This window comes from Anas acuta, chromosome 3, assembly GCF_963932015.1.
Source record: "Anas acuta chromosome 3, bAnaAcu1.1, whole genome shotgun sequence".
Taxonomy (NCBI): Eukaryota; Metazoa; Chordata; class Aves; order Anseriformes; family Anatidae; genus Anas; species Anas acuta.
Genome location: NC_088981.1, coordinates 107,188,992 through 107,201,669, shown reverse-complemented (window position 1 = coordinate 107,201,669; position 12,678 = coordinate 107,188,992). Strand labels below are relative to the sequence as shown.

At 42.0% G+C, this 12,678-nt stretch overlaps 1 protein-coding gene across 1 annotated transcript; it reads left to right on the top strand.

Moving 5' to 3' along the window:
• Positions 1–4,169: 4,169 nt before the first annotated feature.
• Positions 4,170–9,145, top strand: RDH14 (retinol dehydrogenase 14). Its single transcript, XM_068678666.1, has 2 exons — positions 4,170–4,571; positions 8,239–9,145. The coding sequence occupies exons 1-2, from the start codon at positions 4,209–4,211 to the stop codon at positions 8,854–8,856; spliced, it is 981 nt and encodes a 326-aa protein (XP_068534767.1). The 5' UTR covers positions 4,170–4,208; the 3' UTR covers positions 8,857–9,145.
• Positions 9,146–12,678: the final 3,533 nt, after the last annotated feature.

Genomic DNA, 12,678 nt, shown 5'->3' with positions numbered 1-12,678 from the left:
TTATGTATTCACACTAGCCTGTCTTGTTGATGGGATGTACTGCAGAGTTCTGGTGTACTTGGAATTTCATAAGTGTTAAAGGCTTTGTGCCCAAAATATATCACATTTCTATAGCCCAGCCAGGAGGTGAGGAAGAAATGAATAACTGCAGCCTGGTCATTGTCTGCCAGGATGGGATAGAGTTACTTCGCCAAATGGAGATTATAAAAAAGTTATTAACAGATGTTTTTGTATGAGAGCTCAGAATCAGCTCTCCAAGACATCCAAAAATATTCCTTAGCTGTTTAGTATAAATTACATCTGTATTTCACCACAAAAGCATGGCTACAAACTTCAGGAAGACTGGCCCTGCCTTGTTGAAGCAAAGCATGATCAACCATTCTTCACCCATGCATTGTTGGAGCTATAGATGTGATGGTTGGGTGCAAAAAAACCATAAAGGATGTATGCTGTGCACATGTTGCTGGCACTTGACTTTCTCTGAACATAGCAACTGAAGTTTAATACTGAAAAGGGCTAATGGGAGCCTTGATCCCTGTGGGACTCTAGAGGTCAGTGTCTTATGCCTCACAGGGTGAGCATGTAAATCGGTGAATAAATAGGAATCGGAATCATCTAGTCTATTCTGCTTAAATTTATTTCCAATCAACAACCCACCTACAGCAAAAAATGAAACATGCTGACCAGGACATAGGAGCTTCCAGTTCTTTCATCTTCTTTGATCTGTACAAACACAGTGATAGAGAGCTATCTTATGCAGTGTCAGTCCTGACAGCACTGAAGCATGTGTGAAGAGAAATAGAGAAAAGGTTCACATATATATAATAGGTTTCTTAGTCATAGAAATATATAATAGGTTTCTTAGTCTTAGAACTCAAAACAGCTTTAAAGTCCAGAAGTTCACATCAAGGTCCACAGTCACTTCTCCTAAGTTTAGTTATCCAAAATGAACTTAGATGTGTATTCAAGTTACTTACTGTCTTTTAATTGTGAGGTAAGTGCCCCAAGTATGGTGGCTGCTTCTTTGCATATGCAGCTGACAGCATTTTGGGTTAATGGTGTCTCATTCTTCATGCAAGTGCCTCTTTAGACTGACCTGGGTATTTGGGGACACAGGCCTGCCAGATGGTCTCTGCCCATTTTACTCATCGTCTCCAGCTCCAAGGCACAACTTTGGCTAGTGGACCAAAATAATAATTTTTCAAGAAAATTCTTTGAAGGTGGATGGGATGGGATAGGAACTGAAGGAAAGGGATTTCTAGTTTTGCAGACGTAGACTAAAAGAAAGCACACACCTCAGAGACTTGTCCAGAATTGCACTCCAAACCACAACAAAACAAACCAAAGCAGAACAAAATACTTGCTTCTCATGCTTATGAGGATACCATGAATTTATGCCCCAGCATTTCATTACTCTAAGCCAGTCACAGTTACAAGCATAGCAGTTTTCAATAGGGGAATAGAGAAGAGTCCTATGGTTCTGGACTATACTGCCTCAGCTTGTTTATAACACTGGATAGACACATGAAAAAGAAACTGGCAACTGGTACTTCAGGTACCTCCACATGGTCTCCTCTGCCTCTGCCAGAACCTGTAACCTGCACTGACTTGAAGTATTACTGAAAAGAACACATCTATCTCCTTGAACACAATAGATGGGTAGAGAAAGCAGTGAAGCAGGTGGATGTTTTAGGAGAGAAATAACTTTCAGTTACCTTGCTTAGTAGTTTTGGGAACCAATAACATCTGAATGTACATGTCTTGTACATCTGAATGTACCTGCCTTGATAAGCAGCTTCTGATCACTATGACCAGTTAGCTCCTATGTAGAATGATATCCTTGCACTGAAAGCTGAATTGGCCACTGATAGGCCCAGGCAGGATCCTTGACATCCATTAGGATTTCTTACAGGATGAATCTCTTCATTTAACAGGAAATTTTCCAGTTCTTTTATTTTGGCACCTCACTGAGAACCACCATCCCTTTTTCACAGTCCTTGGCTGTAAGGTCACTAGGCAGTATCATTAGCATGGCCCCAACACCTCCAAAGATATAATTTACTCTGAGCAGAGCATATGGAAGAACATCTCACTGGGAAACAAGATTCATTCATCTCTGAAAACACAGTAAGGATATGAAAGTCATCTATGTTTTAATAGTTAAATTTGATAGGCCGGCCTCTCAATCTGACAGCTTTGTAAGACTCCAGTGACTACTGAGAACAGCCTAGCTAAAAGAATGTTACTACGAGTGCCATTTTACATTTCCAGGAGAAAGTAATGACCATGTTCGTAACACCTACTTGCGAAGCAACAAGGAAGCAGTTCAAATATCAGTGCTCTAACGCTTTTCAACAGCACCCTTTGTCTTTCTCAGATCTTAATTGCATTTGAGGAACCAGTATCCTAACCTTATGTCACCTGCAATCTGCTTCAGCTCCTCGGAAAGGCTCTGTTAGGTTATCTAACATCTAATCAAATTAAATCCAGCAAGGATCAGAGGAACAATGATGGGCCAAGGAACCCAACTAACCTAATCACAGAAAAAGAGAACACACAGCTCCTCCTGAGGTCATCAAAGGTGAATGATTCAACCATTATTCCTGGTATGAAACCTGCTAGTATGAACCAAGAAAATAATTTTTTGCTCAAATGCCATGCAGACTAAGGAGAATTGTCGTCTAAAAGGGTACAGGGTTTATTATGGGATGCAGGTGGAAAGAAAATTGTGGGTGAGAGTAGAGAGAATTTGGGGGCTGCACAAATTTTATTATAAGATGGTAAGTGCAAGTGGCAATAATAAGGGAGGGAGAGGAAGCAAGGTGGAGTGAGGAGCCAAAATGGAAAAAAATAGAAGGAGAGAGGGATAAAAGGGACTGGTCACAGGTAATCAGGTGTTTGGTCAACATGTTTGACCAAAGTTTGTACCTCAACACTGCAGTCTGACATATCTTCTTCACAAATACTGTTTCTATTTTCTTTACAGGTCACTCTTTCTTCTGAGCATGTGTGTGTGGACCATGAAGGAACTCCCAGTTGGACCAGCTGGTAAGTAGGACAAGAGATCTGAGTGCCAGCCATCAGAGAGCAAGGTCACAGGTCCAAGGGGCCTGAGGGTCTGGTGCCAAATGGATAGAGACAGTCTGGATGCACCTACCAGACAGACCAGCTGTTTGAGGGCCCCTCAGTATGTGTATGTGAACCACTAGTACACTTCTAGTTGGACAAGCCACCACACAGGAAGAGACCAGCATCTGGGAAATCCCAGCATCAGGGCTGGTGCCTGAGTCTCTGGGTATAGAAACTGGATGGACTTAGAACCTGTACTAGTATTTACGAGACCAGTGAATGTGACTGTGGTTGTGAAGTGAGTGTATGTACTCATACCTTCTGCAAGCAGCCCCTCTTCCACCACACTGGGATGGGACAGACAGCTCTGGACCAGACCTCAACAAAAGTTGGTTACCTCCCATAGGCTACCTCCAAGGCGATATTACTCAGCTGAAGCTGGTCCTCAAAGCAAGTGTTCAGCGGGTCAGCCTGTCAGCTCGCTGGCGTGTTTAGACCCTAGGCTAGCTGCCAGAGCAGCCACCACCACAAAGAATTGTGTAACACTTCCCCACCCGGTCCATCCCTTCTGCTTGCAACATAGACGTTGCAAGACGTGTTTGGCCATGTACTGACATCTGTCTTAACGCTTGGACACACAACCTGTCTTGATCCAGAGCTACAGCACATGCAGAAATACCTAACAAAGAAATCTAATCTCAAAGGCAGCATGGGCTGGGGCTCAGCACGCCGTCCTGACACACTCTCTCACTGCACTTGGGCGCCTAAATTGAACTTGCACAAAATATTTCACTGGCACAGAGGCCAGGTGGCATGCGAAAACCCAGCACAGTCACTCTCCAGAAGATGGTGGCTGCTTTGTGGGCACTTGTGAGTGGTGGGAGAGTGTGCTTGGGGCTTGGGCCAAAAACTTGCAGAGGCTGCTGCTGCCCTACAAGCGGTGGTGGCATTGCCGCTCCTGGGAGCCCTCTCAGAAGAAGTGTTTAACTCCCTGCGGGCAGCCGTGAGCTGGACTCGACTATCCCTCCATCTCGGGATATTCCGCGATAGTCCCGGGAGGTTTCAGGGCTCACCAAGCCCCTGCACGACTACAACCCCCACAATGCCCAGCGGCCGAGCCTAACGCGGGGCCCGCTCCCATGGCCGCAGCGGTAGCGGCGGCGGCGGTGCTGGGGGGAGGCCTGCTGCTGGCAGCCTGGCGCTGGCTGCGGCCCGCGGCCCGGCCCGGCGCCGGCTCCGGGGCCTCCATGCGGGGCAAGACGGTGATCATCACCGGGGCCAACAGCGGGCTGGGCCGGGCGGTGGCCGCCGAGCTGCTGCGGATGAAGGCCCGGGTCATCATGGGCTGCCGGGACCGGGCGCGGGCGGAGCGGGCGGCCAGCGAGATCCGAGCCGAGCTGGGCGAGCGGGAGGCGGCCGAGGGCGGCGGGGAGCTGGTGGTGCGGCAGCTCGACCTGGCCTCGCTCAGCTCCGTGCGGGACTTCTGCCGACAGGTCCTCCAGGTACGGGCCCTGCCGGGGGTAGAGGGGTTCAAGGGGAGCCCCCCCCCTCTCCCCCGCCTGCCCGCACTCGGCCCTGGGGTGCGGGGTGGTGTCAGTAAGTGGGACGCGCTGTGCTGGCTGCTCGAAGCTTAAAGGTCGTGGCCGGAGCAGCTCTGCTACGAATAAAGGCGGAGAGAGCTGGGGATGTGCGGCCTGGAGAAGAGAAGGCTCCGGGGTGACCTTATTGCAGCCTTTCAGAACTTAAAGGGGGCTTATGAAAAAGATGGGGAGTGACTCTTTGCTCGGTCAGACAATGACAGGACAAGGAAGAATGGTATTGAGCTAAAAGAGGGTCAAGTTAAAGCAGACATCAGGAAGAAATTCTTCACTGTGAGGGTGCTGAGGCACTGGAACAGGTTGCCCAGAGAAGCTGTGGATACCCTGTCCCTGGAAGTATCAGCCAGGTTGGATGAGGCCCTGGGCAACGTGATCTAGTGAGTGGAGTCCTTGCCCATGGCAGGGGGTTAAAACTGGATGATCTTAGGGGTCCCTTCCAACCCAAGCCATTCTATGATTCGTATTTGTTCAGGCTGTTCTAGTACTGCAAATGAAACTTTTTATTTTTTGAGAAACATAAAACATTCCCTTTTCCCTGCTTTTCTGTTCTGAACTAATTTGCCTTTAAGTTGACATTACAGCATAGCCTTATCCCCATAGCAGTAAAGGTTCATGAGTGAACTGCTCGCAACTGCATCCATCCTGCTGTCTTCTCAGCAACACCAGACTCCCACACATTTTGCATCTCTTGCCAACAGTAGCTGAGTTTAGTGGTCAGATGTTTTGTAATATATATATTTTCTCCAAATTTCCTGGAAGAAAAAAAAAAAAAAGTTTAAGATCAGAGACATCCAGTCAGTTCTCCTGATGGAAATGTTGCAATATGAGTTCAACAGTACCATTAGACACCAGAGAGTACTGGGAGGCACCATTAGAGCCATTCCACTCCAATGAAAAGCTTCAGCTGGGACTCTCATCACATCTAGCAGTGCAAACCATGAGACACAAGGTCGTAGGAAACCAGGCATAGTCAGTTCTGCCACGTGGTGCACTGCTTATTGAAAGATGCTCAAGTGCAGTTGTGAGAAATGAAAATGGAGAGAGACTATATTGTATTAACTTTCAAAGAACTGTTGTAAAACTTAAATACCCGAAAAAGTCAAAAGAGCTCTGGTGGAGCTCTATGTAATCATATGTAATCATATATATGAATCTAGTTATAAGATCTAATGTTACTTCAGTATTTTGTGAAAATAGGCATATATACAAAATGATATAAAACACTAGACCAGAAACTTACTGTTTAACCTATAAAATTATATCTTCTGTAGTACAGAATATCCAAAAATGTAAATTTATTATCCATTCTTCATTGGTAAAGCCAGTAGAAATGCCTGTAAATGAGAAATGGATAGTGAAAGAGAGAGTGAATGTATTTGCAGAGTGCTGCTCACAGGTGCATTTTAAGTTTTATTTTCAAAATAATCCCCAAAGCAGCTGAATAACAACAAATGTGAGTTCAAGAAGCTGTTACATTCAAGTTCACCTTATTTGTCTTCTGTGAACCTGTGTCTGCTTTTTGGAGTTGAGTTGGTTGTGTTTTTTTTTTTTTTTTTTTTTTTTTCCTTTGGTTGTTTGGTTGATGGGGATATTTTTGTGTTGTTTGTGTGTGTTTTGAGATGAAGAATACTTAAAGATCATCAGGATGGGGGTGAAAAGGCTTAAATATTGTCAGGATGGGGGAACAGTGCACTCCCACAGCCTAACTTTGTGGGAGCTTTCCATTCCAAAACTGCGAGATTACGTCTTTCACTCCTTAGCCTCATTGCAAAAAAATGACTTGGATATGTTGGAGGGCTCCATGGAAAAATGCAGAAAATGGAAGCAAGCTCAGAAGCCACAAAGAATAGCACTGCCTGTCAAAGCAATGTTTTGTACTCTGATGTTCTTGGTCATAGTAGCTGCCTGCTTGGCGTTGATCACATTACTCTGGATTATTAAATGTAGGAGCCTCAGAAAATAGCACAAGTGGAAGTCCTTCTTGCAGTGTTAATTCTTGTGAAATGAATCCTCTGGTCAGGTGGTGTGAAAAGTTTCTAAAACAATGTTCTCTAAAGGAAGTAATAGCGCTTCAGTCAGCAAATCTGCAGTAAGACACTTGTTCAGTGCTTCTCTTGCTTAGTGATAGATACCATTATGTCCCTTTGGGTGAGGAGAATTGTTTTTGATGCTCTTCAGATCATGCTTTTGTAATTATGTGAAACACTGGGAAACATCAAGTTCTGCAGAAACCAGAGGCTGAATTACTTGATGTTTTGTGGTGTCAAATGCCAGCCATCATTAATTGAATGCCAAGTGAAAATTTGTGTTTTGCTCTCCGTATCTTTGCCGCCAAATGATAGTCAAATAAAAGGCAAATGGTATAAAATTTGTCTTGAGATTCTCTATTTTTATCATCAAAATTACCTGAAGTGATCTGTGCTTGCCTACATTAGTTTTAAAGAATTAGCAGCAAAGAAAACTCACGCTGCTTTTTGTGTTAGGCGAATTAATACTTTTGCATCTGAGTCATGTAAACATAAGTTTCCTGTGACACTTTAGATATGGGTGAAATCGCTGAATTCAGAGGTTATTTGGGCAGCTTAGTTTAACCTGTATTTTTTGAAGAATTCATTGTTTTGGTTAATTTGGAAAGCTTTCAGTTTTTGAGTGGATCCTGGAACATGAAGTATATAATGTACGTTTGAATTATCCTCACCACCTTCTGTGTTAATTACTTGTATTTCCTGATGCGACTGATATCCTGATTGACTGCTCTCAGTCTGAACCAGAATATTGATCCATCAAGCAGCATGTGCTGAGCATATCATAAAAATTCGAAGCTTCAGTCCCGTAGACATTTATTGAGTTTACCTATTAAACAAATCAAATTAAACAAATGTATGAAACCTGCTCAGTTAGAATCATGAATGTTGCTCTTCTATCATGAGTTCTGCTCTGTAATTTGCACCAAGCAGCGCAATGAAATATATTCGAATGAGATAGTGTTTAAAATCATGAGAACGTTGTTTTTCAAATTTTTTCATTACATCTTCCCAGTGAGATGATGGGCTTGCAATATGACAGGTTCTCTTCAACAGTGACGTTAGTTCTTTGAGATAACGTTTTTTGTTCTATATCTGTATAACTTTTGTGGTAGAACCCTTGCCTACGGCTGAGGTTTGTCATAAACGATTATCATGCATGAATGTGTCTACTTTTCCAAGTATAATAAGGAGGTTACTTTTTTAGAGGAAAACAAAATGCATCACAAAGATAAAATACCACTGAATTCCTATAGAAAGCTGTTCCCGGAGAAACAGATGTTGTGTTGTCTGCACACATTAAAAGTTGAACAGACCTGCTTTCATGTACCTGCATCCTGCTGGAGTCAAATGTTTGGTTTAGTGGTAGCTTTTTTTTTTTTTTTTTTTTTTTTTTTCAGTAACAATTTAGGGACTATTGGAAAGTTGCAATTTAGAAAACTAGAAATTAAGTTATTTCCCTCTAATGGTGTCTAATGAGAAATATTAAGCATAATAGTATGTTTTGCATTATAAAACTGAATGATGTTTTTCTTTCCTATTTAAAGGAAGAGCCAAGGCTGGATGTTCTGATAAATAATGCAGGGATATTCCAGTGTCCATACATGAAGACAGAGGATGGTTTTGAGATGCAATTCGGCGTAAACCACTTGGGTCACTTCTTACTTACCAACCTTCTTCTGGGCCTCCTCAAAAATTCTGCTCCAAGCAGGATTGTGGTAGTATCCTCAAAGCTTTACAAATACGGAGAAATCAACTTTGAAGACTTGAACAGTGAAATAAGTTATAATAAAAGCTTTTGTTATAGCCGGAGTAAACTGGCTAATATATTATTTGCAAGGGAGCTAGCACGTCGATTGGAAGGGACAGGAGTCACTGTCAATTCGCTTCATCCTGGGATTGTCAGAACAAATTTAGGCAGGCATGTGAATATTCCTTTGCTGGCAAAACCCCTGTTCAATTTGGTGTCGTGGGCTTTCTTCAAAACACCTCTGGAAGGAGCCCAAACTTCTATTTATTTGGCCTCTTCTCCTGAGGTTGAAGGTGTGTCAGGGAAATATTTTGGGGACTGCAAAGAGGAGGAACTCCTGCCCAAAGCCATGGATGACTTGGTTGCAAGAAAGTTGTGGGATATCAGTGAAGTGATGGTTGGATTATTGAAATAAGCGCTGGGGTATCTGCTAAAAAGGAATGCAGATAACTATGCAATATGTATTTGGAAGGGTGTAATTCTCACTTTAAATACTGTGGAAACACAGGTTAATGCTCAGATTTAATAGAGGAGTGGTTTATGCTGGAACTCTGTTTTGAAACAAAGAATAACCTTTATTTAATGGGTGCAGTCTTTCAAGAAAAATCTTCAATAAAGTTTGAGGGTGTGAATATTTCTGATTAAATCTGTTCAGAAATTCATGTTCTACAAATAAATATTAAACAGAACTGTGTTTTGCAGTGTATATGCCTATTTGTCATGTTCTACTACTTCGTAGTCAGACTGGACAATGCAGGGTGTTGATGGTGAAATGCTTTTCCTGTAAAGCAGTTTTAAGAAGAGATCCTGACACTAAGATTTTTGTCTTTTTGAGCCATTACAGCGAAAACTGGAGTAAACAGTTTTACTGGTATCTTGCACTGTAATCATTAGGCCTGAGTGCCATTCAAAGACTTGTCATTAGCCAAATGCTTCAGTGAACAAAATTATTAAGATGTATACAGTTTAGCTGTGAAGCACAAAGTTGGCTTTTTTTCGAGTACTGTAACTGCCATTCACTGAGTGTATACACTGTTGTACAAGCTGTACTTTTATTTTCACATATGATGAACTGGCTATTTCTTGATACGTGGACTGCTTACGTTTCATTAAAAATGTAGTTGACATGTCTTGTGGTCTCGATAGGGCTTTGCATGTCATGAGTTGTGTCCATGCAAAGTTCACAAGACTTCAACCAGATAAACTGAAGAGAATATGTTTCTTGCTGTGTGTTTGGCTTTACTGATGGCACTTTAACTTGGTAATGAGATTAGAAAAAAATGTCTCATACAGTTTAATGAATCTTTAATAAAAAATCTTTTAAAATAAAAGAGTTAGCACTTATTCATTCATCGTGGAAGATACAACCACTGGTCTTGATGCAGTAGCTTTGTTTCAAAGGTAGAAGATTCACCTGTGTCAGTTTAGGGACCCTCTGCTGCATAGAGTTAGAAATAAAATGAACTTCAAATAAATTAAAAAAAAAAAAAAAAAGATATTACATGAAGCTATAATTAATTTATTTTTTTTTGGGGGGGAGGAGGAAGTTGATATAATTAATGGATTCATACTGACATTTATGGCTTTTTTTTTTTTTTAAATAAACTGGTCTAGCAGTTAATTCAGAGTATATAGAATATGGAAGAATGAAGTGGAGTGATTTATCTTGATAAATATTATTCAAGGAAACCAATATTAATAATACATGGCATATTTAATAGACCCTTTTTACTTACCTGTAAATACATATCAGATCTACCCTTCATGTAGCAACCCAGTTGTTGAGATCCTGTCTCTGGTTGTTTACTCAGGGTCTTACCCTGCTGGAGCTTCTGCACAGGGCAGTGGCCTTACATGTCCTTGCCCTTTGCCACCATGGTCCTGCTCTGGGCCAGTGGCGTGGGTGGGGGAGGAAGGTGGTGTTCCAGAAAACCACAACACACGCTATGAAACTCAGCACGTTTCTAAGATCCTGTAACATGCTGAGCTTTGTACTGCTCACTGTAAGGCAAGGTGTAGAGATGGGTGTGCTGTCAAAACATTTTCTTGAGTGTTGATCAAAGTTCTCAAGTAATGCCAGAGGGAAACAGGTAACAGGCATAGAGAAGGTTCTGCTGTTCTGCTCTGGACTTTGCGGTTCAGAAAAGAAGGCTCAGGACACACCTCATTGTACTTTGCAATTACGTTGAATGTTGTAGTTCCTGTAGTGAGGTGGGGATTGGGCTCTTCTCCCAACCACCAAGTGATAAGATGAGGAGAAATGGCCTCAAGTTGTGCCAGGGGTGATTTAGGTTGGGTTTTAGGAGAAATATCTTCACTGAAAGGGTTGTTTGGCATTGGAACAGGCTGCCCAGGGAAGTGGTTGAGTCACCATCCCTAGAGGTCTTTAGAAATGTGTAGATGTAGAATTTAGTAGCATGGCTTTGTGGTGGGCTTTTCATTGCTAGGTTAAAGGTTGGACTACATGATCTCAGAGGTCTTTTCCAACCTGAATGTTTGATATTATTCTATGAAATAGCTGTATGCAGAGCACTTGAAACAGCTAAAGAATTAAAAGTTCATTAATACTTCTAGAATGCGGGATAACAGTAAAATGAGAAACTGTTTTCATGAACTGCACGTTATCTTAATCAAAACAACATGGTGTACTTCACCTGCCAAAGAACAAGAGTGAAGATGCAGAAGAGCTGAGCCAAACTTGGGTTTGTGTTCTCAGTACTACTGTAACAATACTGAACTAATGCTACTACATTGTTCCAGTGCTGAAACCTGTGTATGCCTCTTGAGAGGAAAGCCTTAGGTGCAAAGGTGGAGAATGGAGAAGATGACAAGTCTGGAAGTGCTGTGGTAAAGAACTGCCCTGAACAGAAGAAGATTATATATTTTTCAGACTGAATGATCAGCATATGATATACCCTGGCCTTCAAAACAGCAAAGGTGCAGGTGTACAGACAAGAGATGTGGAATAATAAATACCAGCTGTATGGTATGACTCTATAACATGTAATGCCTCATACATCTACCAGGTGTTTTTTTCTTTTGAAACATTGCAGAAATAAGAGCCTTTGTTGGAAGGTGATTACATTCCTGTAATCATATCTAGATTAAAGTCCTTGTTCCAGACCAGGAGAGTAATCACATGATACTCTTAATGGAATATAATATGCCTGAAAATATTGCCTGAAAACATTTTGAAAGGATGGATTGTTAGAATCTCTGGCACCAAAATATAAATTTTATTTTTTTTCAACATCAGTAACATTTGTCACTTTCAAGGTTGAATTTAACTTAGTCTCAGTGGACTAAGCTTTGATTACTCTTTTGAGACTGCTGTTACTGTTTATTTATGTGATGCTTTTGTTATTCTGGTAGCATCTAGGAATTTGAGACCACATAGGTCAACAGGTCTTGAAAAATGTAAGTGCAAAACCAAAGACTTTATTTCAATGTGTGGTTAGGGCTGCTGATTCAATCTAGATTAGCATTTTGGCTGAGAAAGAATACAATACAATACTACATAGGATCTTAGTAAGCTCAAATATATATCTGTGATGTGATGATTGGCTGCTGAATGGCAGAGGTTGGTAGAGGGATCAGTGTCTTGTTCCAACAACTTCACACTTCACCCCAATACTACAGTGCCTACAGAAAGGTGTGGCAAGCTCTGCATGTTACTGTTCTGTAAACTAATCCAGAGCTGTCTGGTGTGGTAAAGTCAAAACCAGGACACATTTCAGTTGCCTCCCTTCACTGTCACCACCACATGAACACCATTATATGAACACCATCACTCTGAAATTAAGCTTATTTTCCATTAAGAATTAAGCATGGAAAAAATAAGAGGTGAAGGAGGCAGACAGTAACCAGGGATAACATGTAAAGACCAGGGAAATGCAAAACAACAGCTTTCACAGGTAGGTATCGAGGCTGATTGCACTGCTAGTAAGTACGTTACAGATATGCATGGAGGCCACATCTGAGGTTAAGATTTTATTGAGGTCTCTGGTAAACATAGCCAACACTTTCAACAGCCAAATGTACCTTCATCCGTCTTGCATAAATTATTAGACTTTGAGCATTTGATTTTTGATCCACCAGCTGTGCTGGATCAGCACCTGTGCCCTGGTGGTTTAAAAGCTGGCTGGGATGTGTTCAGGGCACAGTCACTCTTGAGAAAGTAGCCCTTGTCCTTTTGCTTTTTGCAGGTGAAATGCCTTTTTGGGGTCACAGCTGAGAT

Bases quoted from the DNA above. Each gene is read 5' to 3' on its own strand.
- RDH14 (XM_068678666.1), top strand. From the start codon at position 4,209: ATGGCCGCAGCGGTAGCGGCGGCGGCGGTGCTGGGGGGAGGCCTGCTG. The intron at 4,572-8,238 runs GTACGGGCCCTG...TCCTATTTAAAG, and splicing joins TCTGCCGACAGGTCCTCCAG to GAAGAGCCAAGGCTGGATGT.